Source organism: Aspergillus novofumigatus (assembly GCF_002847465.1).
Source record: "Aspergillus novofumigatus IBT 16806 chromosome Unknown P174scaffold_1, whole genome shotgun sequence".
NCBI lineage: Eukaryota > Fungi > Ascomycota > Eurotiomycetes > Eurotiales > Aspergillaceae > Aspergillus > Aspergillus novofumigatus.
This window is the reverse complement of record NW_020194274.1, coordinates 4,230,832-4,257,218: the sequence shown is the minus strand read 5'-3', so window position 1 is coordinate 4,257,218 and position 26,387 is coordinate 4,230,832. Positions and strand designations below refer to the sequence as shown.

The 26,387-nt window shown below is 51.7% G+C and overlaps 13 protein-coding genes across 13 annotated transcripts; 8 read left to right on the top strand and 5 right to left on the bottom strand.

Moving 5' to 3' along the window:
* The first annotated feature begins 126 nt into the window (after window positions 1-126).
* Window positions 127-1,200, top strand: P174DRAFT_437818 (small nuclear ribonucleoprotein F). Its single transcript, XM_024826394.1, has 4 exons — window positions 127-336; window positions 414-451; window positions 551-706; window positions 771-1,200. The coding sequence occupies exons 1-4, from the start codon at window positions 331-333 to the stop codon at window positions 835-837; spliced, it is 267 nt and encodes an 88-aa protein (XP_024687971.1). The 5' UTR covers window positions 127-330; the 3' UTR covers window positions 838-1,200.
* A 616-nt stretch (window positions 1,201-1,816) lies between these two features.
* On the top strand, window positions 1,817-3,783 carry P174DRAFT_437817 (TPR domain protein). Its single transcript, XM_024826393.1, has 4 exons — window positions 1,817-2,345; window positions 2,366-2,576; window positions 2,603-2,858; window positions 2,948-3,783. The coding sequence occupies exons 1-4, from the start codon at window positions 1,928-1,930 to the stop codon at window positions 3,611-3,613; spliced, it is 1,551 nt and encodes a 516-aa protein (XP_024687970.1). The 5' UTR covers window positions 1,817-1,927; the 3' UTR covers window positions 3,614-3,783.
* An 804-nt stretch (window positions 3,784-4,587) lies between these two features.
* Window positions 4,588-6,110, top strand: P174DRAFT_447879 (uncharacterized protein; the record flags this gene model as incomplete). The annotated part of the gene is made up of 1 exon (XM_024828712.1): window positions 4,588-6,110. Exon 1 carries the CDS (start codon window positions 4,701-4,703, stop codon window positions 6,108-6,110), a length of 1,410 nt encoding a protein of 469 aa, XP_024687969.1. The 5' UTR covers window positions 4,588-4,700.
* A 456-nt stretch (window positions 6,111-6,566) lies between these two features.
* P174DRAFT_456849 (putative neutral amino acid permease) lies at window positions 6,567-8,387 on the top strand (the record flags this gene model as incomplete). The annotated part of the gene is made up of 9 exons (XM_024829477.1): window positions 6,567-6,735; window positions 6,847-6,919; window positions 6,980-7,311; window positions 7,365-7,508; window positions 7,559-7,773; window positions 7,826-8,023; window positions 8,070-8,097; window positions 8,145-8,260; window positions 8,304-8,387. 9 exons carry the CDS (start codon window positions 6,567-6,569, stop codon window positions 8,385-8,387), a joined length of 1,359 nt encoding a protein of 452 aa, XP_024687968.1.
* A 112-nt stretch (window positions 8,388-8,499) lies between these two features.
* P174DRAFT_456848 (uncharacterized protein) lies at window positions 8,500-9,380 on the bottom strand (the record flags this gene model as incomplete). Its single annotated transcript, XM_024829476.1, has 2 exons — window positions 8,500-8,568; window positions 8,619-9,380. 2 exons carry the CDS (start codon window positions 9,378-9,380, stop codon window positions 8,500-8,502), a joined length of 831 nt encoding a protein of 276 aa, XP_024687967.1.
* A 1,281-nt stretch (window positions 9,381-10,661) lies between these two features.
* On the top strand, window positions 10,662-11,864 carry P174DRAFT_456847 (putative integral membrane protein; the record flags this gene model as incomplete). The annotated part of the gene is made up of 4 exons (XM_024829475.1): window positions 10,662-10,808; window positions 10,862-10,972; window positions 11,025-11,498; window positions 11,547-11,864. The coding sequence occupies 4 exons, from the start codon at window positions 10,662-10,664 to the stop codon at window positions 11,862-11,864; spliced, it is 1,050 nt and encodes a 349-aa protein (XP_024687966.1).
* Window positions 11,865-12,349: 485 nt separating this feature from the next.
* Window positions 12,350-13,436, top strand: P174DRAFT_47013 (SDR family oxidoreductase). Its single transcript, XM_024830581.1, has one exon. The coding sequence runs from the start codon at window positions 12,523-12,525 to the stop codon at window positions 13,225-13,227; it is 705 nt and encodes a 234-aa protein (XP_024687965.1). The 5' UTR covers window positions 12,350-12,522; the 3' UTR covers window positions 13,228-13,436.
* On the bottom strand, window positions 13,330-14,526 carry P174DRAFT_509348 (glycoside hydrolase family 131 protein; the record flags this gene model as incomplete). The annotated part of the gene is made up of 4 exons (XM_024831543.1): window positions 14,222-14,526; window positions 14,009-14,145; window positions 13,772-13,942; window positions 13,330-13,692 (listed from the first exon to the last, which is right to left on the bottom strand). Exons 1-4 carry the CDS (start codon window positions 14,316-14,318, stop codon window positions 13,330-13,332), a joined length of 768 nt encoding a protein of 255 aa, XP_024687964.1. The 5' UTR covers window positions 14,319-14,526.
* P174DRAFT_469078 (putative MFS sugar transporter) lies at window positions 14,407-16,961 on the bottom strand (the record flags this gene model as incomplete). Its single annotated transcript, XM_024830569.1, has 6 exons — window positions 14,407-15,691; window positions 15,721-16,070; window positions 16,119-16,284; window positions 16,349-16,394; window positions 16,583-16,687; window positions 16,723-16,961. 6 exons carry the CDS (start codon window positions 16,959-16,961, stop codon window positions 14,702-14,704), a joined length of 1,896 nt encoding a protein of 631 aa, XP_024687963.1. The 3' UTR covers window positions 14,407-14,701.
* An 878-nt stretch (window positions 16,962-17,839) lies between these two features.
* Window positions 17,840-18,397, top strand: P174DRAFT_417049 (uncharacterized protein; the record flags this gene model as incomplete). The annotated part of the gene is made up of 1 exon (XM_024824569.1): window positions 17,840-18,397. The coding sequence occupies one exon, from the start codon at window positions 17,840-17,842 to the stop codon at window positions 18,395-18,397; it is 558 nt and encodes a 185-aa protein (XP_024687962.1).
* A 176-nt stretch (window positions 18,398-18,573) lies between these two features.
* On the bottom strand, window positions 18,574-19,923 carry P174DRAFT_437812 (FluG family protein). Its single transcript, XM_024826392.1, has one exon. It carries the CDS (start codon window positions 19,897-19,899, stop codon window positions 19,033-19,035), a length of 867 nt encoding a protein of 288 aa, XP_024687961.1. The 5' UTR covers window positions 19,900-19,923; the 3' UTR covers window positions 18,574-19,032.
* A 2,921-nt stretch (window positions 19,924-22,844) lies between these two features.
* Window positions 22,845-23,696, top strand: P174DRAFT_437811 (uncharacterized protein; the record flags this gene model as incomplete). Its single annotated transcript, XM_024826391.1, has 3 exons — window positions 22,845-23,090; window positions 23,160-23,224; window positions 23,277-23,696. Coding segments are annotated over 3 exons (709 nt in total), but the record flags the coding sequence as incomplete, so codon positions are not given.
* A 55-nt stretch (window positions 23,697-23,751) lies between these two features.
* P174DRAFT_437810 (MFS transporter) lies at window positions 23,752-26,297 on the bottom strand. Its single transcript, XM_024826390.1, has 3 exons — window positions 26,031-26,297; window positions 25,682-25,960; window positions 23,752-25,619 (listed from the first exon to the last, which is right to left on the bottom strand). The coding sequence occupies exons 1-3, from the start codon at window positions 26,188-26,190 to the stop codon at window positions 24,217-24,219; spliced, it is 1,842 nt and encodes a 613-aa protein (XP_024687959.1). The 5' UTR covers window positions 26,191-26,297; the 3' UTR covers window positions 23,752-24,216.
* Window positions 26,298-26,387: the final 90 nt, after the last annotated feature.

Genomic DNA, 26,387 nt, shown 5'->3' with positions numbered 1-26,387 from the left:
GTCGACTTCTTCCCCTGTTGCTCAAGAGATGTTCTCAAGGCGGTGATGCAACTCGCCACGTGATTGGCTGAGAGCCGCGTCCAGCAGCATCACATTTTCGCGGTCTGGGACCTTCAGAGGTCGATTGGGCGTAATGCGGTAGCTCCAACCACTTTTCACCTCAACACGCGACCAGTCCAGCACTTTCAATTCGGATACTTCGTTCTTTCCAGCTGGTCAAGCAAGACTCCTTACACACTATACATACCATCCCCTTTTTTTGAAGGGCCTCCCTGTTTCGCACATCCGGATTCCTGGTGAATCAATCTCAAGGCGCTCCACATCACAACGATGAGTGTTCGTTCCTCCTCAATTCTTTCATTTGCCCGAGATTCGCGGAATCTGCTTATTGACATGTATTGACATAACTGCAGTTCCAACCAGTTAACCCCCGGCCCTTTCTGCAAGCTCGGTACGGCTTCTCAACTTACCCAGTTCCCCTCCGATTGCGCTTTTATCGCTATCCAGTACGACCGAATGAGCACACATGATTTCTAATACAGCATTCTAGGGTCGGCACTGAGGTTATCATCCGTCTCAAGTGGGGTCAGACAGAGTACAAGGGCAAGCTGGAGAGCATCGATTCGTACATGAATGTGCTCCTGAGGGATACGGAGGAGTTCATCGATGGAAAGAACACGGGTACACTTGGCCTTGTGCTGATTCGGTACGTTTTGGGACTGCGGAGCTTGCATTCTCTTTGCTGAAATGTCCTGACTGACACGAACTAGGTGTAACAACATTCTCTGGATGGGATCGGCAGACAGCGTTGAGATGACGGATTTGGGACTACGATAGAGAAGAGAAGGTGTCAATGGGCGTCATTGATGGAATACCGACTGAGGACGAGGATACCTATACCAACCGGAATCGCTCCTGAACGAGGCAAATGTCGCAAAAACGAGGAAGGGCTATACACCAATTGATTAACAGGTCTACGGCAAGCCTCGGTCTCTTGTTTATTCTCTGATCTCTCTGGTACAAGGCGTTTTTAACCACTGCTTTTGAATATGATTTGCAGATTCAGGCTGGACAGAGAACGAGAGACCTAATGTGTGGCATATTAGACATGGGCTTGCTCTAGTCAGTTCCTCCAGTTATGTATGGTAATACCATCATATAATCGTACGAATAATGCGAAGCCTCTGGACATCTCTCGACAGTAAGTAATGGCTGGATGATAAGTTCACTCGTGCTTCCAATGGTGCTGTAGCTGCAGATCTCGCTGGTATTCGGCTGGAAGATCTACACAGGATGTTCTTGACCATCGCACCAACGTGCGCTAAACCACCACCAGGTTACTCATCTCGACCTGGGCTTCCAATGTGCATACAAGGTTCACGTTTCTCCAATACTTCTTAGATGTGTAACGCAGCCTGTGCTTCAACTAAGTCTATTGCCTTGGACCACGGAGCGCTGTCTGCCACTTCGGTTGGAGTACGGTTCTGCGTGTAGAATTCCTCCAATGCATCAAGAGCTCTGAGTGAGACCTTACCGACATTGATAGCGTGTCTACTCGATAGGCGTATGGTTTCTGTGTTTACATATCAAGATGTCTAATGGCGCATTCATTTGCAGTGTTGGAGGGTTTCTTGATATTCATGGAATATTCCACCGTCAAACGGCATCGTGCAGTGCTCGAGCAATTATGTTGAACAGAAAGGACGAGCCAGTGAACGATTCTACCAGAATCCTGGGCATGACGAATTGCAAGCGAGAGCAGGGCAGGAAGTTGAAATACCACTTGGATCATGAGATGTTATCCCGCTCGAGTTACCCCACTTCCTACGACCTCGTTTATCAACACCGTCATTTGAACATGTTCGTATCAATGAAATGTTCTCCAAAATTTTGCGGTAATGGGTATTAAACTCAGCATCTGATCATAATGAACAAACAACGTGAACGATCTCCGGATGACACCTCCGACCCCTACTACAACCTCGGATCATATCACCGACGCGTGAGCACCGCTAATCATCAAGCTCAGCTATGGTTCGACCGGGGGCTCATCTGGACATACGGCTTCAACCATGAAGAAGCGGTCCGTTGTTTCGAGAAATCCATCGCAATTGATCCGAAGTGTGCCATGTCATACTGGGGCCTCGCTTACGCCCTCGGTCCAAACTACAACAAACCATGGGAGGTCTTCGATCAGCAGGAGCTCGAATCGACAGTGCAGCGCACTCGCAGGGCCGCAGAAGATGCTAAGGCCAATGCAAAAACAGCGTCGCCGGTAGAAGCGGCTCTGATCGACGCCCTGCAGTATCGGTACCCGCATGACCGGCCGGCGGGGACTGCTCATCGTGGAACCAGGGCTACGCAGATGCCATGGAAGTGGTATATAAACAGCACCCAGATGACCTAGACGTCGCGGTGCTGTATGCGGATGGCTTGATGAATCTTACGCCGTGGGCGCTCTGGGATATCAAGACTGGACAACCCGCGCCGGACGCGCGTACGTTAGACATTAAAACTGTCCTCGATCGTGCGCTGGCACAGAGGGGAGGGCTCTCTCATCCAGGACTGCTGCATTTGTACATCCATCTGATGGAAATGTCAGGATCCCCGGAGAGCGCCTTGACGGCCGCCGACCACCTGCGGGTCTGGTACCTGATGCAGGGCACCTGAATCACATGCCTACGCATTTGGACATTCTCTGTGGCGATTATCGCCGAGCAGTGGCCTCCAACTCGGAAGCTATCCGGGCGGACGAAAAGTTCCTCGCTCGTGCGGGCCCCGTCAACTTCTATACCCTCTATCGGTCTCACGATTACCATTTCCGCATCTACGCGGCCATGTTCGCCGGACAGTCAAGGGTAGCGTTGGACACGGCAGCGGAGCTGGAGGCCTCCATTCCCGAACAACTCTTACGGATCGAGTCCCCCCGATGGCAGACTGGCTCGAGGGCTTCCTCGCTGTGAAAGTGCACGTGCTTATCCGATTCGGGCGCTGGGAGGATATCCTTGCTCTGGAATTGCCACAGGACCAGACTCTCTACTGCGTGACTACATCAATGACCCACTACGCCAAAGGTGTAGCATACGCTGCCCTCGGCCAAGTAGACGAGGCAGACAAGGAGCGGGCAATATTCCAGAAATCTCTCGACCTTGTCCCGCCCAGCCGGGCACTATTCAACAACACCTGCCGTGATATTCTGGCCATTGCGGACGCCATGCTCGACGGGGAGATCGAATACCGCCGAGGGAATATCGACGCCGCCTTCAAGCACCTGCAACGGTCCATCGCGCTGGACGACGGCCTTCCCTACGACGAGCCATGGGGCTGGATGCAGCCCACCCGGCATGCGTATGGCGCTCTTTTGCTCGAGCAGGGCCAAGTAGAGAAGGCTGCGGAAGTGTACGGTGCCGATCTGGGGATGGACGACACTCTGCCGCGGGCCCTGCAGCATCCGAACAATGTGTGGTCGTTACATGGGTATCACGAGTGTCTGACGAGGCTGGGACGGTCGGCAGAGGCACGGATCATCCAGCAGCAGTTAAAACTCGCTGCAGCAACAGCAGATGTGCCGATTCGGTCTTCGTGCTTTTGCCGACTCGAGTGCTGTACATAGTCAAGCACACTGCACTCTTGTAGTGTAGCATCTGTCCATATCCCTTCTTCACTGAACAGCGTAATGATGAAATGATTGACCAATAACTGCCAAGGTGTAGATTCGCTCTGTCGATCCCAGATATCGGCCACGGGTGGAGTTATGATTCGCCGGACGATTTCCGAACTGCTGCTTAGGTAGCACACAGAGTAGTTTAGTTTTTTCTATCAGCATCTTCGTTCTGCGACCAGATTGTCGAATTTGCATATACCCAACAAACAATGCCAGGCCTTAAAGCGAACCTCTTCCTGTCCTATAATAACCACTGATCTGAGAGGTAGTTGTGGGATGCATACGGGAGTATTTCCGTGAATACCCCTGGTACTTTCCGAGGAGACGAAGATCTAGTGATCGCCAGATCAGTCTAGCTGGTGCTAAGAACAAATAAGTGCTGCAGATGCGGAAGATCCACATCATACATCCCAAAGAAGCAGGCTTGCCGAGGATGGTTCACGGTTCTTCTCATTGTCCGCCTTAAAACACATCCATTGTGATTACGATGAAGCGGAGTATAACTAACGCTTGCTTTCTGCAATGTGTGGTAATGCAGGTACACAGTGAATCATCAACTGCTAGATATCACAGGTGCAAGAGAGCAATACTAGGCCTAATCAGCCTGCCCCCTTCTGGCTACTGGTTCTGATTACTGAATACTGAGCAAGTCAGACCGTCAATCTTAGTCAAACAACTCTGTGCAGAGTAACTAAATATGATGATTTGGCAATGCAAACGATCCACAACACCCCCCACTATGCGGAAAAGAAATGATGAAGATTTTCCTCTTTCTATTTTTCCAGAAAACATGGATCAAAAAATTCCGCCCACATGTCCGCTGTTTTATGCCCATTGGCCAATTGCTCAGCGGACAGATCAAAATTATTGCTGCTCCGCTTCCCGAAGTGGTAATTCCAGGTAAGCTTCGGCCCACGGTGGATTAAATTTCTGAAGCTTAGTCAAGAAACTTGCCTCATGGCATCACATTTAAGGATGGATGTCTTCAGTACTTGTTGATTAAAGGACGTTTTAATCACTGGTGAATACTTGCAACATGCCACCCTCCCTCCCCAATGATGTCCTTCTTCTAATCGGGGAGTTCCTGGAGGATCACCAAGACCGCTATAATCTCCTCTTCGTGTGCTGTCATTTTCATGGCTTGTTCCGTCGACTAGTATACCAGTATGTGGCGCTGAAAGACTGTAACCAGACGCGCTCGTTTCTGAGTGCCGCGCTGCGACACCGCGAGCTGGCTCGGGCGGTTCGCACCTTGGATTTGAGCGGGTGGCGGACGCAGTCTGAGACGTATGAAAGTACCAGCGTGGCTGCAGAGGACATGCAAGTGTTTCGCAATTGGGCTCAAGAAATCAGCCACTCAGACGAGGAATACGTCCAGTGGGAGCACGATCTGCAGCAAGATGTCGGGGAGGCCTGGATGGCCCTTCTCCTGCCGCTGGTGAGGAACGTTCAGCAGCTGCGGTTGGTATATCCCAAGGAGAACAAGTATCTCGACCGGATGATGCAGCGGGCCGTTCGGCGCGAGAAGCCGTTTGACACGCAGCCTGCCTTCCGTGCTCTGCTAGACGTCTCCTTGGGTCATCTGGACGATACCCTGGACAGTAAAGGCACCTACGCCCCATCTCAGGTGCTTCCGTTCTTCCAGCTACCGTCAATGCGCACCATCACAGTCGATTCAATGATTGAATCGACCTCCGCGGACGAGCAGCCGCAACCAGAGCAAGATCCGCCGGCCTCGTCGATATCTGAGATTGTCTTGAACTCCAGCAGCGGCGCCAAAGGCATGACCAGCATTGTCGCTGCTTGCTCCGCCCTCCGATCATTCAAATACCAGCACTCAGACGGCCATCTGCTCGCCGAAGGCTACCAGCCTGCTGCCTTTTACCGCTCGCTGTCTGCCAGCAAACACACATTGCACACACTCTGGCTGGACACCTGCGGTGTGCATCTCCCCTTCACCATTACGGGTGCCAACGAGACGCACGACGAGTGGTTCGGGTCGCTGGCCGATTTTACGAACCTGAAGGACGTGCGGATCCGGTTGCCGAATCTTTTGGATATCCGGTACCAGGCTGAGCCGTCGGTTCCGCTGACGGAGGTCTTGCCGGCTGGAGTGGAGTCCTTGTATGTGGAAGGATGCAAGGAGAATTCGCTGGCGATCTTGGTGAATCAGTTGAGGACGCTGCTTGGCGCGAGCCACAATGGCGGTGTTGACGGTAAAAGTGGACAGTCACCTCGTTTCAAGGACTTGAAAAAGCTGGAGATCGAGGGAATGTTCCACGATGAGGAGGAATATGAGGATTCTGGATACGAGGGTTCTGCGGCTGGTGAAAAGGTAATCAAGCCGCGAGTTTATGAGATGGTGGGACCCTTGCGCCGGGATTGCGAACTCTCCGGGGTGGGCTTGTTCATTCGGGACCGTGTGTGCCCGGAGACTATGAAATGACTGATATGACATTGTGACTTGATGATACCCTCGCTTAGACATAGATGATAGACAGATTTTCCCTTCTTGCAAATACTACAAGACGAACCATGATTTCTCGCCCGAACATGATTTCAATCTAGATCTACTGTGAGCAGGGAATGAATTGAAAATCCGCCTGGTCGATTACCACAAGGACGCTTCGTTCGAATCTCGGTCAGATATAGATGCAAGGGCCTATCACCATCCACGCAAGGAGGAATCCAAATTCAGTCTAGAACACTCGCTGGCAACGTGATGTTTCATTGTGAGATTCCTTCGCAGTGGCCAAATGAATGGTTGCACTGCAATCTCTGGCTGATGTTACCTAGTCATCAATTTCACTTCTGGAGATATATAGCAAGACCAGATGCCATAGCCCCTCGTGGAAGCAGCTTTGCTGACTTGGTAAACAGCCCCAGAGTGGGTAACAGCAGGATGTCGCCCGATACATCCGACCTCGACCTCGAAACGCGGCCGGCGGTACCCCTCAATCGCGATGAAACGTACAAAGAGCAACCCGAAACTGCAGACAGAGAGCCATTCGGAGACGAAGAAGGTGCAGAGGTCAGGTACCGGACGTTGGAGTGGTGGTTTGTCAGCCCCGGTTCAGCAGAAAGCACACGAAGTCTGATGAATGTGGCATGTGAACAGGAGATGCGCGATAGGTTTGCGGCCTTTGCTGTCATCTTCTGCTTGGACTAACGCCGGTGGCTAGTCATGCTGGCTGGGGGAACATCTCTAGGCATCCTAACGCTTCCCTCAGCTGTGGCGACACTGGGAATCGTCCCGTTGGTCTTCCGTCTCCCGTCCCCGGCCCTTTATCAATGGCTAACTGTGAATTGACAAAGAGGCGTGATACTGATCGTCAGCATTGCTATCCTCACCGTTTACACCGGCTGTGTAATGGGGCAATTCAAGGCGCGATATCCCCATGTTCATAGCATTGCGGATGGGGGCGAGGTACTCTTTGGCTGCATCGGGCGCGAGGTCCTGGGGACGGGGCTGCTGCTCTGCCTGGTGTTTGTGATGGGGGGCCACATTCTCACTTTCACTGTCATGATGAACACACTGACCGATCATGGCACATGCAGTATTGTTTTCGGGGTGGTGGGGTTGCTGATTTCGCTTATATTGAGCTTGCCGCGGACTTTTAAGAAGATGTCATGGTTGTCAGTTATTTGTAAGATTTGCCTTATGATGAAGTGAAGAGTTGACGCTGACCGATGACCGCAGCGTTTGCCAGTATCGTCACGGCAGTCTTGGTCACGATGATTGCGCTTGGTGTCCAACGGCCGCGGAACGTAAAGGTTGAAATGACTAGGTCGACTAGTCTGTACAGAGCGTTTCTCGCAGTCACGGATATCGTGTTCGCATATGGTAAGTCTCTATTGATTGACTGCAGCTGAACCATTGACCAACAACGGCAGCGGCCCATCCAGCCTTCTTTGGCTACATTTCCGAGATGAAAACTCCCACCGACTGGCCGAAGACGCTGTGCTTTGTTGAAATCATCAATACGACCTTGTACACAGTCACTGGGGTGGTTGTCTACCGGTTTGCTGGTCAGCACGTTGCGTCACCGGCACTGGGCTCATCCAGCCCTTTGATGGCCAAGGTTGCGTATGGAATTGCGATTCCGACGGTACGGACTTCAAGCCGATAGCATTTTGATCTGCTGGAAACTGACGTTGTAGATTGTGATTGCCGGGGTGATTAATGGACACATCGCCTGCAAGTACATTTATGTCCGCCTGTTCCGGGGTACCGAGCATATGCACCAGCGCAGTCTGTTCTCGATAGGGACTTGGGTGGCAATCTCGGTGGTGTTGTGGACGATAGCTTGGGTCATCGCAGAAGCAGTTCCTGAGTTCAATAACCTGCTGAGCCTGGTTGTAGGTTTCCCATACCTGAGTGGTTGCATGTCTAACAATACTACAGACGTCACTGTTCTGCAGTTGGTTCTCGTGTGCGTATCCTTTTGAGAACAGAAGAGATGCCTTGCTAATTACGTAGATGGACTATGTGGTGCCTTCTGGCTCTTCATCAACAAGGGTCTTTGGTTCTCGTCGCCGAGGAAAACATTCTTGACCATTGTCAATTTCACCTTGGTTGGCATGGGGGCATGTCTGGTAAGTAGTCTTCATCTTCTCGCATCTCGTACTGATTGGTCAGTGTGGCCTTGGACTGTATGCGTCTGGCCGAGCAATCAGCGAAGAGTCAGCTGGTCGCAGTTTCTCCTGCGCCAGTAATGCATAGAGCTGGGGACATTGATGTAGGTGGATTGTTGGCAAGTTAAAGACAGTGATCAAATTGTTGTCTGTAGTTTGACATGACCCATATACCGAACCGGCGGAAGAGATATACAGAATCATAGTTTGGCAGGTGAAGTTTCCACGTCGAACTCTGTTGTGCAAAGCAAGAACGTATCTCGAAGAGCCTGGATGGCATTAGCCCGAGGGAGACCTTAAAAGAGAAGGGGCAACGTACAGACAAGCGATACTTCTCATTAATCGCCTGATAGTCCTCTCCAGCCAGCATATCGCAGAAGTGCCTGATAGACGGATAATGCACCAGCGAGATTTCGTTCCACCAGTCTGTCTCTGGTCGATCTACGCTTCCCCGCGAGTCGACCGGGGCGGTCGAAGCGGGTCTGATCACATTTCCTACTAGCTTTGCATTCCCGCCGCGCTTACTAGCGACAGGGATGAAAGCCTGTCCGTATTGGTAGTAGCTTTTCTTTCCGTTGGGGTGGTGGAAATGCAGCAGATTCAGCATGGTGACGGGACCATTGTGTGTACGCGCGAGAGTGTCCATGAAGGCGAGTAGATCTGGCGAGAGTTCCAGATTCTTCGAGGAAGACTTCTGGCGGGCATTGGCCAGGGAGCCTGTCAGAGGGATGGAGGAGGCGTCTCGTTTGAGAGACGTGTCGCGTTCATCGTAGCCGGATAGAAGTTTTGAGGGGATGCCAACGGCGAGACGGTACTCTTGTTGCACGAGGGGTTGTAGGTTAGGCGGAAGTGATTCAAGGGCTGCTTCTTTGGTCACCGAGGAAGGTTGAAGGAGAACAAGAAGGTCCCATTTTGTGGTCCTCAGCAGATTGGAGTCAATGAGGGTCGGAAGAATAACGATGTGTCGTGGACGAGAGGCGAGAATAACCTTGACGGCGGAGGATTGGCGGAGCTGGCGAAGGAAAGACTCGGCGGTGGTGGAGGGAGCAAGAGCAAGGAGATGCAGAGTAAGACCAGGCATGTTGATAAATCTGCTGTTAATATTCCAGACTTTGAATCTTGGTACTGTATTAGCTATATTTATTCAATAGAAGATATTCAATTTGATGCTTTGATCTCAATCAGACAGCCGAGGTAGATTACATCAAGAGAGTGCGGGGAATTTCCCGAGGCCATTCTATAGTTAGCTGAGGCAGCAAGCCAATCCTCTAGATAGTACGGATAGAGGCAGCCTTTGACAGGAAACCAGTGCGACCACATGGTGCAAACTCTGAATATAATCCAATAATTGCCGTAAGATCAATTTTCTTTGTCTTTGATAGCCAAATGCCGAATCGTCATGTTCCCGAAGATATCCCGTTGACCGGGATGAAGCGCACTATGAGTAGAGAAAGTTAGATGGCAGCAGATCAGAAGCAGATCAACAAGCAGATCGAATTAAACTGGGGTTTACCATATTATATTACTAAGTATTATTGAAGAATCGACGAAGCTATTGGAAAAATGGAATTGACATGATTCAGTGATCTGCAGCAGCAGTTTCATTCCAAGTATCTCGTATCGAGTCCAAACTGCATGTCACATTAAGTAATAAAACTGTCGGGACTGCTGGCGTTTAACTTTGTTAGATCCGGATGTTTTCCCCTGAAGAGCTTCCCCCGCTGCGGCTCTCAACGCCGCTCTCTACACAGACCAATCGACATCCACACAGGAACTGCTGGTCAAGAGGTGAGGGCACGCCTCTGACATCCATGGTTTGGACATCAATCCCCACTAGAAACGCGTTCATTCGTGGCTGGTTTCCAATGACTCGATCTGCAATATACCGACTGGGTAATGAACCAAACGAGGAGGGGATAGGGGATCGATCCCACATGGTCTGTTTCCTACCAAGTGCATGCCTCACTGAGGCAAGTTAGATCACTGCTAATGGCGTCGATTATCCAGATCCCAATCTCTCAGAATCGATACAAAACCAGCAATCTACTGAGCCCTACGCAGTAATCCGTATAGTGCGAGTCCAATAGTTGTGTGCATGACCCTACGACGGAGTACTCCGCTCTCCGTACCATAAAACCGCCAAAAGCCTGGGCCTCTGGGAGGAGGCGCATGTGGTGGCATGGCACCGTGGCACGCCGCACAACTCGCAATAATAAACTCTGGCTAATCAATTAGACTAGAATTTTCTCTCTGCCGATTATCAACAGATTATCCTTATTAATGACTCGGTCGCTCTCTATGCCCATGCTTTCTCTAAGCCGACTCTCTTCACGCCGGCCATCACCCATGTCTCGGCATCACCATGCTTAACGGTCGCAGTGAGGCGATTGTCGCCGCCACCTCTGTCTTTCTGGCCCTGTCGCTGGTCACCGTATGCCTGCGATGTTTCGTTCGTGCGCGAGTGGTGCGCGCTTTTGGCCTGGATGACTGGACGATGGTGGCCGCCATGGTAGGTTTTTTGCGCCACAATTGATTTCGCCCAGCGGCGAGCTGACAAGTAAGGCCCTCAATCTAGCATTCGCCATTTGCACTCTCGTTGGTTGCTCGTATGGGATGGGCCAGAAGACCGATTACTTTCAATTGCACCCGGACTATGCCCGTCGAGCTCTACTGGTATGATTGATGTTTAGGTCGAAGGACAACCACATATGCTAACAGGTACAAGTGCTGGTGGCTCGGTCAAGTCTTCTATATCATCACCTGTGTCGTCGCCAAAATTTCCATCATCATCTCCCTCCTGCGCATCACCATTAACCGAGTGCATATCCTCATCCTGTATGCCGCCATGGGGCTGGCCCTGGTTGTGGGCCTTCTCTTCTTCTTTTTCACCATGTTCCAATGTAAACCAGCCGACTACTTCTGGAACCGATCCACCAAGCCCACCAAGCCGGGCTCGTGCATCGATACGGATATCCTCATCGCCATTGCGTATACCTACAGCGTGGGTGCGGCCGTCACCGATTTCACGATTGGAATATTGCCCGTATTCATAATCTGGTCTCTGCGGATGAACGCCCGGACGAAGATGGCCATTGCGGGGATTTTAGGGATCGGATGCATTGCCAGCGCGGCAGTCATTGTTCGAATTCCCTTTGTTCACAATTACAAGGACCCCGACTTTTTCTATGCGACCTACCAAGTGAGCGATCACTCCTGAGGATGATGAAATAAACTCTGACTTTTATAGATCTCAATCTGGAGTAACGTCGAAGCCGGACTTGGTATCACGGCAGGTTCGCTGACGACCCTCCGTCCTCTGGTTCGCTTTCTTAGGGATGGCTCTTCGGCCTCACGAAGTCATCAACGAACACCAGGCTCATTTCCTCTATCCGGAAATATGCCCAAGGGGCTCACGCGACGGTCAAAGCCCGATGAGGGGGTTGACGATGCACGTCGGCTATGGACGGGAATGGCGGACGAAGAGTATCAGGGCATCACAACCACAATTATTACAGGGAGCCATCCTACGAAGCGGGGAGAAAGCGAGGACAGTCTAACCAGTTAGTTGATTTATATCTATCTGTATTATATACTTAATAGACTCTGGGTTACATAACGAGGAATATGCATTCCATCATAGGTTCCACTGTTCTGTCTGTTGGCCTGTTACCCCAACGCTGGTACCTATCTTACCCCTCTCCAACTCAATTCACGCTGGGTTCTTGGTAAGGATCACGCTTGCTTTAGGTAATAACAGCCAGCGAATGGGGGGACGAGTGCACCGTGTGCCAACGTGTGCCAACGTGGATAGGGCTTAGGAAGGATTGACTAAGACTTAGCAACCCCCTCACGGAGCAATCAGATGCATTAGAACAACAAAGGACCCATTAGAAAGACTTTCATCATGCCTTACTGATGCTTTACTGATGGCGATGAGGGGCAGCTTGCTAACCACGAAGGTACTCTTTCAGTACCCTGTCAGCCCACCTCATGACATCATCAATGCCATCACTGCTCCGCTCATTCCGGGGTATATAACTAACTACCCCTCTTCTCTCAATTCTCTCTTATTTTTACAACCATAACCATCCAAACATTTACCAGTTTTATAACGAGAATACCGTCAAAATGCCTATTCCCGTCCCCGCAGCCTCCTCCCTCCTCGACCTCCTCAGCCTCAAGGGCAAAACCGTGGTGGTAACCGGCGCCTCCGGCCCCGCGGCATGGGCATCGAAGCCGCCCGCGGCTGCGCCGAAATGGGCGCCAACATCGCCCTCACATACGCCTCCCGCCCGGAAGGCGGCGAGAAGAACGCCGCAGAGATCGCCAAAACCTACGGCGTCAAGGCCAAGGCCTACAAGTGCAACGTGGGCGACTGGGAGAGCGTACAGAAGCTGGTCGCGGACGTGATCGCCGAGTTCGGGCAGATCGACGCCTTCGTCGCGAATGCGGGGCGCACCGCCAGCGCGGGAATCCTGGATGGCTCCGTCAATGACTGGGCGGAGGTGATTCAGACGGATCTGACGGGCACGTTCTACTGCGCGAAGGCTGTGGGCCCCCACTTCAAGGAGCGGGGGAAGGGCAGCTTTGTGATCACGAGCAGTATGTCCGGCCACATTGCGAACTATCCGCAGGAGCAGACGAGTTACAATGTTGCCAAGGCGGGGTGTATTCACTTTGCCAAGTCGCTGGCGAATGAGTGGAGGGATTTTGCGCGGGTTAACAGTATCTCGCCGGGGTATATTGATACCGGCTTGTCGGACTTCGTGGACAAGAAGACGCAGGACCTGTGGCTGAGTATGATCCCCATGGGCCGCAACGGCGACGCGAAGGAGCTCAAGGGCGCCTATGTCTATCTGTGCAGCGATGCCAGTTCCTACATGACCGGGACGGACCTGCTCATTGACGGAGGGTACTGCATTCGTTGATGCTATCTATCCCCCTTCCATTCAATTCAGTTCCACTATATATAAGAAATACACCCCTATGTTTACGCTTCTGCGTCCCTTCGCTCCGCAATGAATCAATAATCACCAGGGCCCAGCCACATCCGTAGTCACCTTCCCACTCTCAATATAAACCCCCGACCAGAACCAATCCTCCGCAGGGGCGCTGGCCCCATTATCCAGCCTCAGCTCACCCACATGCCAATCCTGAGAATCAGTAAACGTATTCGCCCCAATATTCTCCACGACCTTCTTCAGCGCCTCTGCCCCCGTCGACGCCCATAGGCCCACCGTCTTCGCGTCGAAATCGACATCATACGCGAAATTGTACCACGTCCCGGGGACCAGCTGCGTCGCCCACTTCGTCTGTCCGCCCACCATCCAACGGAGGGTATTATCGTCAGCAGTACCGCTGAGCCGGCCGTATTTGAGCTCGGTGAAGTGATTCTAACATCTCATCAGCCTGGCTGCCTCGCACACACACACACACAATTAGACAGCTGGGGGAGAAGGGGGGAAGGGTTACCTCAAAGAAAGCAATCTGATGCTCCAGACTCGGATCCGGAGCGTTGGTTTCTCTAGTCGACACCGAAAAGTGATAGTACAAATGTCCCTGGCCTAGGTTCACGCCTGCGGCTTTCTGGGGGATGATCTCGCTGCGCATCATTGTTTGGCCGTTCCAGGAGGCGGTGTTGTCCTTTTTCCTCATTAGTTTCTCTTGAGATATAGAAAGGGGACAGGTTAGTAGGGGGGCGGGGAGTACAATGGTGATGCGAATGCCCTGGGCATCGACCTTGGAAGCCGGGTTCTTGAACTCAGCCGAGAGACCCAGGTAGTGAGGGGTTGGCTGCGAGCCATGGATGTACCATTGGTACGGGGGGATTTGGTTAGACCAGGACCCTATTTCATTGTCATTGTCAGTATACATCCATGATATGAGTGAAAGAAGGGGGGGGTGGAGGAGGTGTATATGTACATTTGTCAAAGTGGTCGACGGTAAAGTTGGCGTCGAAGAAGCCGTTCCAGATCACGTCGCAGCGGACGAGGGGGAGGAAGAATAGCCAGGCTTTCATCTTGTCTTGAGATGATATCTGTTGATTCAATTCAAGTTATCGATTAGCTGGATTGACGTGAAGTGATATAGAGAGTGATGTCTGCTTTATATACAAAGAGTCTCATGCTGAAACGGCTAAATTGACGCAATGACCAGACCACACCGGGGTTTCATCGAATCCTTCGGAAGTCAAATAAACTATAATAAAGTAGTCTAGAATGCTCTGCATCTGTCATACTGTTCGTCAATCCCATTCATCAAATCATATCATACCAGATGATCTGCGTCTCATATTCCCAAATCAAGTACGGGGTTAATATCCTCTGATTGATAATGATATATGTCCTGCATTTATCCAGCGGACCGCTGGTCCGACACTTGGAGAATCCCTCAGGATCAAATTCAATCAACCCGCGACATCAAGGCTGAAGGATCAGCCTTGGTTAATTTGAATTGGTCGTCCCCCGAGTCCGTCGCGACATCAACCACCTCGGCAAAATGCATCCGGGGCAGGCTGCGCGCGACGCGAGGCGGGTCGAAGATGCTCTTCGACCGGATGAAGATCTCGTCGATTTCCTCGAGTGTGCGGCCGTTGGTCTCGGGGAAGAAGAGGTAGACCATCGGCACAATGGCTGCGTTGAGCACCGCGAAGATGATATAGTACTGGTACCCGATCGAGTTGAACCCGACGGGCGTCACCTGCGCCAGGAGGAAGTTGAAGGTCCACACGGCGGCCGTGGAGACGGCGCTGATGGCTGCGCGCAGCTGCAGCGGTGCCACCTCGGTCGCGTACAGGAACGTCAGGCCCGAGTAGCCGACGGTGAAGATGAATTGGAAGACAAACAGGAAGATGACGGCGACGACGGTTGCGCCCGTGTTGTCCGTCACCGAGGTGGTCCCCGCCAGGATCGCCATGGAGAGGGACATGGCGGCTGCACTCCACAGCATCAGCGGCCGCCGGCCCAGCCGGTCGATCGTGAAGAAGGCCAGGAACCCGCCTAGTGGCTGTGTCAGGCACATGGCTCCCGCCAGGATGCGCGAATTGATCGCGCTCATGCCCAGGTACTGCTCGAAGATGGTGGTTGCGTACATGCTGATCAGGTTGATCCCGCACATCTGCTGGAACATCTGTCCGCCTGCCGCGAGAAGGGTGCGATGGAACAGCCGCTGCTCGCCCATTGTGAGCATGCTCTTGAACGAGCCATTGCCGCAGATTGACAGCGAGAGCTCAATGTCGCGAATGTCCGCGCTGATCGACTCCGAGTCCGGCTCCACATCGGCCAGCGCGGCAAGAATCTCTCGGGCCTCTTGAATCCGGCCCTTTTTGACCAGCCATCGGGGCGATTCGGGAAAGATCACGATGAACACCATCACAATCAACAGCAAGACAATCTGGAAAGCGAGGGGAAGCGCCACGACACCGAGTTGCCGGTGATGAAGTAGAAGCCAAAGTCGATCCAGAGGGATAGAGAGACGCCAATGCCAATGAAGATGCCGTCAGTCACCACATGGGCACCTCGTTTACTGGCCTTTGAGATCTCCGACTGCCACACAGGCACCGTTGCCAGATATGCACCCGTCCCTAAACCCAGAACCAGTCGGGCCACGATGAACTGAGCAAAGTCGAATGCTGTGGCCATCAGAACTGCACCGACGATCGTCACGCCGGATGCAAGAAAGATTACCTTTCGACGACCCAGGCGGTCACCAAGGTAAATGCATGACAGGGAGCCGAATATACCGCCAACCGTGAAAAGGGCCACGACGGTTCCTATGATCGTTAGTCCATATTCCACGTTTGATGCGGTGATGTACATACCTTGAATGGTGGAGTTGTAACGCTGCTGAGCCCCTGTGGTATTTACCGTATCAATCTGGGGAAAGGTCTTGACGAATGATTCGAGCGTCAACAAGCCCCGGCCACGCTCAGGTTGTATCCATAGGTGATAAACGCCGGGCACACGACCAGACAGATGATGGCCCGACTCAAATCAGAGCCACGGAGGCCAAAATAGGGCGCCATCTCAAGGGTGCAGTATATGCAAGTACCGCAGGTATCTCAATCTCAATGACGGGCGATTCTGAAACACAACAACTATAAGGCCTTCAATGCCCCGCTCTGATCGGTCACCCATTGCCAGAAATGTCAATTGCATTTATATACCGGATGTCCATTTGTACGGTCATCGGCGGGTGCCGGGGGGGGGAGGCGATACACCAAGTGGACCAGGATTCCCCAGCATCTCGCTTGGGGCTGTCGGCTGGCCGATCATCGGTGCTCACTTTTCAGCTGCCGCTAGTGTATTTCCCCAGATAGACGATGGGATGTCATGTCCATTGTGATGTTCTTCCCCGTCTTCCCCAGAGTTGAGTGGGGACTGAGTGGCCCTGCAGCATGATTCAGATAGGAGCCGCAAACAGACGAATCATTGCATTCGAAAGTGTAAGTCAAATTCCAGTCGACAACACGCCCAGAAGCGCATAGCAGATTCTCGGGACCCTCGATCCAATGGAAAGGCTGTTCCCCGCTTGTTAGTCCACTATTGTAGTTGATGCTCCACTGCGCTGGTTCGGGCTCTGCCATCGGACCCGGCCGATCTGAGAATGCCTCGGCCAGTCTTGAGCTGACGGAATGGCTGTTCTTAATGCAACTCCAGGCCATTGTGATGATAGTAATAATTATGTCTCCGGATGGAACAGCTGCAGAGTGACAGATTTAGGTAGAGACGCACCCCGCGATGCTGAGTACAAGGAATGATGTAGGGATGATGCGGGCATGTCCGCGCCAAGAGTATCACAACCACCGGGACTGACAGATTCATTAGAGCTTCAGCGCTGGATATGGACTTGGCTGCAGTGCCGGAAGCAATATGCATAAGCATGCAGTGCCGGCATAATTGCATGTGCAACGGGAGTCCGGGGTTGTGGGGATCTGGGGGGAGCATAGTTATATATAGCGGCTGTTTATCATTGTATTACCATATTGACATGTCAGATAAGCAAAAGGATATATATATATATATCATATATAAGAGTCTAGCATCTGTGCAGTCTATCAGTTAAGCGAAGAAAGATGATCCACTGGCCAAGAGAGTCAAGCTCAACTAACTCCACTGATATCAGTATTCCTAAACTCATGTGGCTCGCTTGTGGCTTTGTCCGTGGCTGAGATTAGTCTCTCTGAGTCTTTCAATCTGCTTTATTCCTGCTATATCATGCGTCCTGAACGGTTTAGCTTCTACACTTCTACATTTAGACCTGCTGCGGACCAACCAACTGATAGAACACTTACTGCTAGAGAAGCAGGCCACAACGGACACGCTTGATATAGTGGGAATGACGCCGCTGCACTACGCAGCACTAAATGGACATGCAACGGTTGTTCGCCAGTTGCTCTAGAGCGGTACCGACATCGAGTGCCGAGTGAGAAGATGATTACGACTGCACACCGCTGCCTCTGGCGGCGTGGACCGGTCGTCAAGCTGTGGTGCAGTCATTGCTGGACAGGGGCGCTGACTTACAGGGCGGAAGAGCGCTCGAATGGGCCTTGATAATGGACCCAAAATAAACCTGAGATTCTTGATTAAACGCGCGGACTACCTTCGTGATCCTGCGTCTTGCACACAGACCGACCTCCAAAGAGCGACACCAGGAGACGAACATCTGAAAGTGTTCGCCCTCCTAGGTAATGGTCGGCTCGATTATCGGTTAGACGAGATGTTTATCAACGTAGTGATGGACCGGCTACCGATTTTATGTGGTGTTTGGAGTAGGCAAGGCGATATGTTGAAGCAGTTAATGGAAAAGGGAGCATCGATTCTTCTCGAAGAAGACATTGAGTCCGACAAGACAGTCCTTGCCGTAGCTGCAGAAAGGGGATTCGAAGCATTGCTCAGCGTGCTCATTGAGCAGCGAGCTGATATAGAGGTCAGGGGCGCCGTTATGGCAAGACGCCGCTTCACTTTGCTGCGGAGAATGGCCATGAAAGAGTGGCCAAGTATATTGCTCGACAACGGTGCGGACATCGAAGCTCAGGACACACTGTTCGGACAAACCGCACTGTTATGGGCTTCTGAGAAGGCCATACCGCAGTTGTGAAGTTGCTGCTGGATAGAGGTGCTCAAATCGAGGCAAATGACGACGAGCACGGTCAAACACCCTTACTGTTAGCAGCAAAGAATAGACATAGAAACGTAGTCAAGTGCCTGCTGGAAATGGGCGCCAACACTGAATGCAGGGACAGCCAATACTCAGTGACACCACTTGATTGGGCTATAAAGAATGGCTATGGGGACGTGGAGAAGCTGCTCACGCATCAAAGCTAGAACTAAAGCACCAAGCGGCAAGGAATGGGCACTGGACGCATAAAACGTACAGGGTCAGCTCAACAAGAGGGGAAAATGGGGGCGAATAGAAGCAGGAGGAACAGTCATACGCACAAACAAAACAACAGCGGCGGGCAAAAGACCGCAGAATATTCTGCTCATGTCTGTCATGGGAGTTTGCTTTTAGATACTATCAGATAAGGGTAGTTGAACCTTGAGAACTCCGTCGCTGCATGGTACCTGCGAAGTATCTTACAACTCTTGAGTACTGCGCTCCATTCGCCACAGGCAGCCAGCCTCCCATAGAACCAAGACTGTCAACAGCCAACTGCGTTTTCTGCGCAGTCCGGCATCGTTCTTCTGTTGAAGCCCTCTATAATTTCACTTGTCAAAAGGCGGGCTGTCTGTTTAGTACCTCGCAATCAGCCAGTTCTTTCGATCATCCTCCGCCATCTGGCGCAGTATCTTTGCCTCCGTCCGCTTGACTAACACATAGGTGCTGATGATCTCTGGGCCACACAGTATGCGCAAAGCAAGGTCCCTCTCCAAATTAATCAAACTCTCGTCGAGTGATTTCGGCAGGATCGTATTGATCCCCAGTGCCTGCCGCTCGCCCGGCGACAGCTCTGATGCAGATGTCACGCAGTCACCTCCCTGCAGAGGTTCTTGACTCCGCATCCCATCGATTCCAGCGGCGATCATTGCGGACAAAGTGAGATAAGGATTTGCGAGGCCGTCAGCCAGCTTAAACTCGAAATGATTCTCCTCGATGCGACGAAGCGGAACCTCCTTGTTCTCCCACCCCCAGCAGGCGTATTCGCCGCCACTCCAAAGCCCAGGTGCGACACGACTATAGCTGATATCCTGAGGCAAGGAGAACGCCATGATGGCGGGCATATGGCTCATGATACCTGCGAAGAAAGATTCTGCCTTTCGGACCCAATTCTCTGGTTTGCCCACAGAATTTACTGACAAATGTACGTGACCCCCGTTACCGGGATGGACAGATGATGGGCGCGAATACACTGTAGCATGATACCCGAACGAGTTTGCAACTCGTTTGATTGTCTCACGAGCCCTGATCAGCATGTCAGCGGCCTGGATGGGCCACGCAGGCGGCAGGACAAACTCCCATTGACCTGGTGCTGCCTCGGCATGGAACTGCTCTAAGGGAACATCTGCCGTAGCCAGCGTCCGCGCAATGGTCTCCAGCATCTCCAGCATCGACTCGTCCTCGGCGGTCATACTGGACCACGAATGCTCGTAATTGGCCATGGAGAACCGCCTGACCCCATCGCTCTTCTCGACTCGCATGAACATCACCTCGATTTCAAAGCCAACCAATGCGGAGCACTCCAGCTCGCTCAACAGCGTCTCCTCCAGATCTCTCAGCCGCGACCTCGCGCACTGCAAGCCGGGCGTGCCATCATCGTCTACAAAGTCGCACATAATGACCGCTCGAGTTCCATTGGATCCTGGCTGGCAATACACAGTCTCAAAATCCGGCCGCAACCAGAATTTACCCGACGCGAGACCTCCTTCGGCGATAACATCGCCGGGACCCAGGAGGAGTGCGACCTCCGGGATGGTGATAAATTTGCCCTTCTGCACCATGGCTTTGAATTTGTCCATGGGGAATATGCGCGTATAAACTAGACTGCGATAGGACATGAATTGTAGCCAGACGAATTCGACGTTGCCATGTTTGGCGACGAAGTGGTCCCACTCGGACGTGTGTTGCTCGATGGCCATTGCGTCTTGCGAGTTGTAGACGTTGGTTTGATGATGAAGTGAAGAATAGCGAGAGTTGTGTGGGCGTCAGTCCATGTTAAAGACGAAGGGATACGATCCTAGACCGCCAATCTGTGTCGCACTGGCTGTGGCCGGGATACGTAGACGCATACGAAGTACGCCAATCAGAAGAACATATCATGGATTGTAACCATTGCTTACATTATTAGTGTTGATTTTGATGACAGGGTTCTATGATAGTGTGGCTCTATTCGTTCATGGCGTGTTGCTGGGTCATTCAGTCCGGAAGACATATATATATATTTGTCTTCAATGAAGGTATTCAGGTATGTAACTTGCAATATCAGGTACCTTAATATTACTTCCCGACTTCAGCAGACGGGACATCCTTAAGAGCGTGGTTGTTTAGTTGAGGAGGAAAGCAGCCTTCTGCTGAGGATGATTTGAGGTTGTCGTGTGGTTGGGGAGGGGATACTTTCTCGGCTCACCAGAAACTCCATCTCTTCTTCTACAATACATGTCCTTACCCCAGAATCCCAGATCAACTCACCGAAAATCATCAAACCATCATGTCTCTCCTTTGAATAAGGATCAGTAATCAAAAAAAAAAGGTGACTAAGACCACCTTGCGAAAGAAGCTTCAGTGTTTTACCCTTGACCCATCACAATTGTCCCACATTGGCTAACACTCTTTTCAGACGTCTCAGGAGCCGCTGATCTTTGAGTCCAGGTCCGCATTGCTTCGAAGAAAGTTCGACTAAACACTTGACCATAGACGGAGGGGATGCTCTATCTAGTTTTAGTATTGTTCATCGCCCGCACAGCCCCACTGCAGTTTCCAATGATCGATAGCTTTTATCGTTTCTTGGAATAGGGTCCCGCGTTCTGACTCGTTAAAGTTCGACGAGGGTTTAGGGGCCTGAGATGGCTCGGTCACTCTCCTCAGATCCACAGAGACATTGCCGGCAGCCTGGTACGTTTTCGTCAGTCGCCTAGTTTGACGAGGGAAGGAGAGGAGTGATATTGGAGGCGACCCGGAGTGACAACAGGACTATCTGCTTGCTTTCCGCCATTCTCTCACTTTTCAGTATCGGCAAATCAATATTAAAGGCATACTTATCGATTTGCACTCTCCGTTACTGCAAGGGATCATCAGTCCGAAACCCGCTGTCTGTTATCCGAGTGGTGGTTAAGACGCTAGGGCCTACAGACTCGAGTCCTAGACTACTCCTCTCAGCCTTTGAGGGTCGATTTCCGCGTTTCAGATTATCATCGCCACGAACTATCACTAACTACTTAGTGATCATTATGAGACCGTGTACCTGAGATGACCCCAAACCTCGGCTCTCCTCAGCAGTCTGATTTCATGCAGAAATAATGAGACTAAGTGGCCCGGAGCCTTTATCTAAACCCCCTTGGCTCTAGAGCGTTCAGATCTCTGCCCCTCCGTTCCAAGTTCACGGTCCTCGAGAGTCTCACCCCCTCGGCGTGGCCGCGTGGGTACCTTGGCCTACGGATTTGGTGCCATGAAAGGTTAGATCGCGGAGGTCGGAAGTATCACTCGACAACCCCAATGCGGACCCCAGGGCAGGACAATGGATCTAGAGCGAAAGATCTGCTCCCTCGTTCGCTGGTTACTTTGTGCCATATGCCATATAGCTAGCTTGACAGCTCTTCGGGCCTGCTCTTACACAGAGGCCCGGCTTCGTTATGACCTCCGAAAATCAAAATCTGTCGGGTTCCTAGAGAGGTACCCAGAAGCCATCTTCAGGCTGGTAGCGTCTTGATTCCTCCCGTTACTACTATGGTACTCGTCAAGGTACTTGGGCGTTCTTGTTCGATTGAATACCCTTTCCCTTTCCTATTGATAACGAAAAGAAAATTCAATCCGCGGTCAGCTGAAGGACTGGGCTGGGCCAGTGCCAAATTCAAAACGTCACAATGGGCAGCTCTCTGCCCCTCGTCGACCGGGCACTTGCGATCTTCGTGGTGTCTGTTGTGATGATGGTTATCTCGGTCGTGGCAGTTGCTCTACGTAGCTTTGTTCGCTTGTACTTGGTGCGAGGCTTCGGATGGGATGATGCTCTCATGGTTTTTGCCTTGGTATTGCGATACTGGAATATTCTGATGACGAGGAAGCTGACATTTCACCAGTCACTGTTCGTATTCTTGGGAATATGTTGTATGATTGGCTCGCTAAGCGGAGTCGGCCATAGAATGGTCGAGTTTGAGGTTCTGGGGGCATTAGATGAGCTTAAAAGGTCGCTACTGGTATGTTGTTTTCCGCATTACCCTGGATATCCTTGCTGATAATCACCTCAGTGGTGGTGGCTCGGTCAGATGCTCTATATTTGGTCTTCTGCTGTCGCCAAAGTATCAATATCCGTGGCGCTCCTGCGCTTAGCCGTGCGAAGGTTGCATCGTATCATCCTGTGGGCCGTCATTGCCCTCAGTATCACCATTGGACTCATGTTCTGGCTCATTCTGCTGCTGGACTGCAATCCCGTGTCTTATTTCTGGCTCCGCGTGGACCCTCGCAGTTCGGGAACATGCTTGTCCACAGACGTTCTTCTGGGGATTGCCTATCTCTACAGTTCGCTCACTATTTTGTGCGACTTGACTCTCGGTGTCATGCCCGCCCTGCTGGTATGGGGTCTGCAGATGAACAGGAAGACAAAGATCGCCCTTGGCGGGATTCTCGGTTTGGGAGCTGTGTAAGTATCACCTCGCAAACCATTTTCAGCTGCCAATGCCATCAACACAGACTAATCACCTGTTTTCAGTGCGAGTGTTGCAGTGATTATCCGATTCCCGTTCCTCCACTACTACAAAGATAGTGATTTTCTGTGTGAGTATACACTTGAGACAACCCATGGACCCTGCTAACGTCTAGCGAATAGACTCCACCTACCAAATCGCAATCTGGTCCATAATGGAAACCGGACTCGGCATCACAGCCGGCAGCCTTGTCACTCTCCGCCCCCTGTTCCGCTGGTTTCTGGATGGCAACCTGTCCGGTCGTCGCAGACGCAGTGCCAATCGCAGCGACAGACAATATCCGCTTTCCAGCTTGCCGGATGATCCACCGAAGAAGGATACTCGCGATCCAAGCTACTGGCGCCCCGACCTCCCGGAGGAATTTCCCAGCGTCGTGGTGACCACCATCTCGTCGCCAATGGCGCGAAGCCAATTTAACGAAGACCACAGCAGCCAGGAGGAACTGAGCCCTCCTGAGGACTCATGGGCCCGTTATCAGGTCAACATCCACAAGACGTTCCAGATGACTACCGCACCTTGATTCGATTGATCCTTGATCCTTACTTATATAGAAGAAACATAACAATTACAATGTATTATACGTCTCATAACGTGCCGTCGTTCGTATCAGTGATTGAACATGGGTACCAAAAAGCGACTCTGCCCTGTTTGCCTCCACATGAACATTCTCGCTCATCTCGGAGAACTCTCAGCTCCTGACAGCCGTGGAGCACTACCAGAGCTCACCAGAGGCGACGCGTCTTTAAGGCACCTTTGGGGATGCGGCCTACTGCGGTTGAGCTACCCCAAACCCTCTTCTCGATTTTCGTCGACTTTCAGAACCCAGTTCTCATGGCTGCGGCCATCTCATGGAGATTGCCTGGTAAAAATCTGGTGATTTTGACTAGACTTTAAAATTCAATCCAACGACCATCAATGAGCCATGACTGAGGCCTGAGAGCAGCATGAATTTGACTCGGAAACATGGTGGTTCAAAAGTAGTCCATATCTCTAAGGGGATCACTGGGATATGACTGTTCTATATAGGGTTCTATCATAATCATTATCATGACGCATAATCGATCATATATTGCGGGCCAGCAGTCCCTCGGCCTCTTCCGAAGGGCCTCCATACTCAGAGGCATGCTCTCCATGCGACTTTTCTAATATGTCTGCCATGGCTAACCCGTCCTGCCGTCCCTTCTCTGCATTGACCATCCAGATCAGCGGTATGGGGAGTAGGATCAAGATTGCAATGAAGAAAAAGCCCGACCGCACCTGACCAGTAGCATCAATCAGCAAACCTACAATCGCAGGGCCAGTGAACGAGCTTCCTTTATCCGTAGCCGCATACAGAGCGTAGAATGCGGCCTCGCTACCAGGGGGAATTAGCAGACCAAAAAAGGAGCGGCAGTAGGATGACAGTCCACCAGATACTAGGCCATGCACAATCCCCAGGGGGAAAATCTCCCATGGCTGCTGGAGCCCAATCACGCCCCATTTCTTGAAGAGAGGAATGTAAGCAAGCATGCCGTAAAGAGGAATAACCTCGAACAAGGCGATGCAGAGCATAATAGTATGATTGGATTTGAGTCGAAGCCGCCGCGAAACCACTGGCCACAGAAAGGCCCCGGCCATGCCTGACAGCGTAGCTGTGATGGACAGTAGTCCGACGGCTGTCGTGCTCATCTTTAGTTCTGTGCGCGCAAATAGAATGGCTGTACCGGATACCGTCGCCATCGCGTCTGAAAGGAGGAACCAGGCAATGAGGAAGATGATCACTTCTCGAAGTTTGACTGCTACTTTGACCGTCTTCCACAATGACTTCCACGCAAACCCAATCAGCCGCAGCCAGATGCGCCACCGGCTGTTACGCGCTGCTCCTTTTGAAGAAGCCAGCGGAGGCCCGGGTCTGTCCCGCAGCCACCGCCGAGAGACCATGGTGAAAGAGAACCACCAGATTCCAACCAGAAGAAGCACAAACCGCAGAGGCAGAGTCCCCGAAGTTTTCGGTAATGATGTCTTTGACAGCGCGAATAGCATCAAGATACTGAGTATTTGTACCAAAACGGCCGCACAATAGCCGAGTCCAACGCCTTTAGAGGAGATTCGAGTGGACAGTTGTAATTCAGGTGAAGCCGAACCCGCTGCTGTTGTCTTAGGTCCATGTCCGGTCGTAAAATGATCGTCAGAATCCCTGCCGTTTTCTTCGTCAAGATCTTCCGATCGCCCAAACTCTCGCCTTGAGTTGACGGGCGATAACTCTTCCCCTTCCTCCTTGTGTGCGGTCTGAATCGATGGGTCATTGGCTACCAGAACAGGCAGAAAGGAATTGAGAACGACGAATGATGATCCAAGACAAGTCACACCGACAATGACCAGAAGTGATCCAAGGATATAGACTGGTGGCGCGATGAAGACGAACAACATGCTCGTCATCGAGCCAATGAATCCGAAAGCGAGGAGGAGCGTTTTACGGTTATTTTCTGCGCGAGAGATAATTATCGTCAGCACAGTCATACCAATAAGATATAAAGCTAGTCCTCACCGTAGTCAGCCAGCGCGCTGAAGGAGATCAAGGTCAATGCCTGAACGAGAACCGCAAGCGAGAACGTGTACATGGCAAAACTGGCCGTGTTGACCTGCAACCCCAACACGCTGACCACACACTGATCATTATCCGTGCCATCGCGTCTGAGCGTTGCTGTAGCCGTTCCATTTCCAGGGGCTGTAGAAGGCGAGTTAGAGCCTACGCATGGTAGATGGCTCGACAGCAGGGTTCCGCGTTCGCGGGCCAGTTGCTCTAGTGTGAGTGGTAGGAATGAGCCTGTTTCATAACGAATTAATCAGAATTGAGCTCTCACAGACAGAGTAGATTGAAGAATAAGTCAGCGTACCTACACCACAAACAGCAAAGACCTCAGCTGCGATTCCGTACGCGTACCAGCCCCAGATCTCCTTCCGACTGGTCGGGGTTGTATCCTCCCCGGGATACCGAGCTGGGCGCTGTTGGGCCTCCGCGCCGGGAGACGCGGGCGGGGTGGAGGCCAAAACCATGAAGATATATTGAGTACGGAGCGAGAGAACTGGATGAGGATTCAATATATCTTCACAATGGCCACCATGGCACAGAGCGAGCGGAATACTGCGAAGGTGAATGCATGATTGCGAACATTCTTCTCATTCTTCTTGCTTGACTGTTGACGCAACATGTTTCTGTGCTGATTCATCATCAAACCGGATGTTGCGGAAGC

Coding starts and splice junctions, on each gene's coding strand:
- P174DRAFT_437818 (XM_024826394.1), top strand. Junction 452..550: donor CGGCCCTTTCTGCAAGCTCG/GTACGGCTTCTC, acceptor ACAGCATTCTAG/GGTCGGCACTGAGGTTATCA. Junction 707..770: donor CTTGGCCTTGTGCTGATTCG/GTACGTTTTGGG, acceptor GACACGAACTAG/GTGTAACAACATTCTCTGGA.
- P174DRAFT_437817 (XM_024826393.1), top strand. CDS start 1,928: ATGAACAAACAACGTGAACGATCTCCGGATGACACCTCCGACCCCTAC. Junction 2,577..2,602: donor CATCCAGGACTGCTGCATTT/GTACATCCATCT, acceptor TGGAAATGTCAG/GATCCCCGGAGAGCGCCTTG. Junction 2,859..2,947: donor TGTTCGCCGGACAGTCAAGG/GTAGCGTTGGAC, acceptor GACTGGCTCGAG/GGCTTCCTCGCTGTGAAAGT.
- P174DRAFT_47013 (XM_024830581.1), top strand. CDS start 12,523: ATGGGCATCGAAGCCGCCCGCGGCTGCGCCGAAATGGGCGCCAACATC.
- P174DRAFT_437812 (XM_024826392.1), bottom strand. CDS start 19,899: ATGGCCAATTACGAGCATTCGTGGTCCAGTATGACCGCCGAGGACGAG.
- P174DRAFT_437810 (XM_024826390.1), bottom strand. CDS start 26,190: ATGGTTTTGGCCTCCACCCCGCCCGCGTCTCCCGGCGCGGAGGCCCAA. Junction 25,961..26,030: donor CTTTGCTGTTTGTGGTGTAG/GTACGCTGACTT, acceptor GTTATGAAACAG/GCTCATTCCTACCACTCACA. Junction 25,620..25,681: donor CAGCGCGCTGGCTGACTACG/GTGAGGACTAGC, acceptor TCTCTCGCGCAG/AAAATAACCGTAAAACGCTC.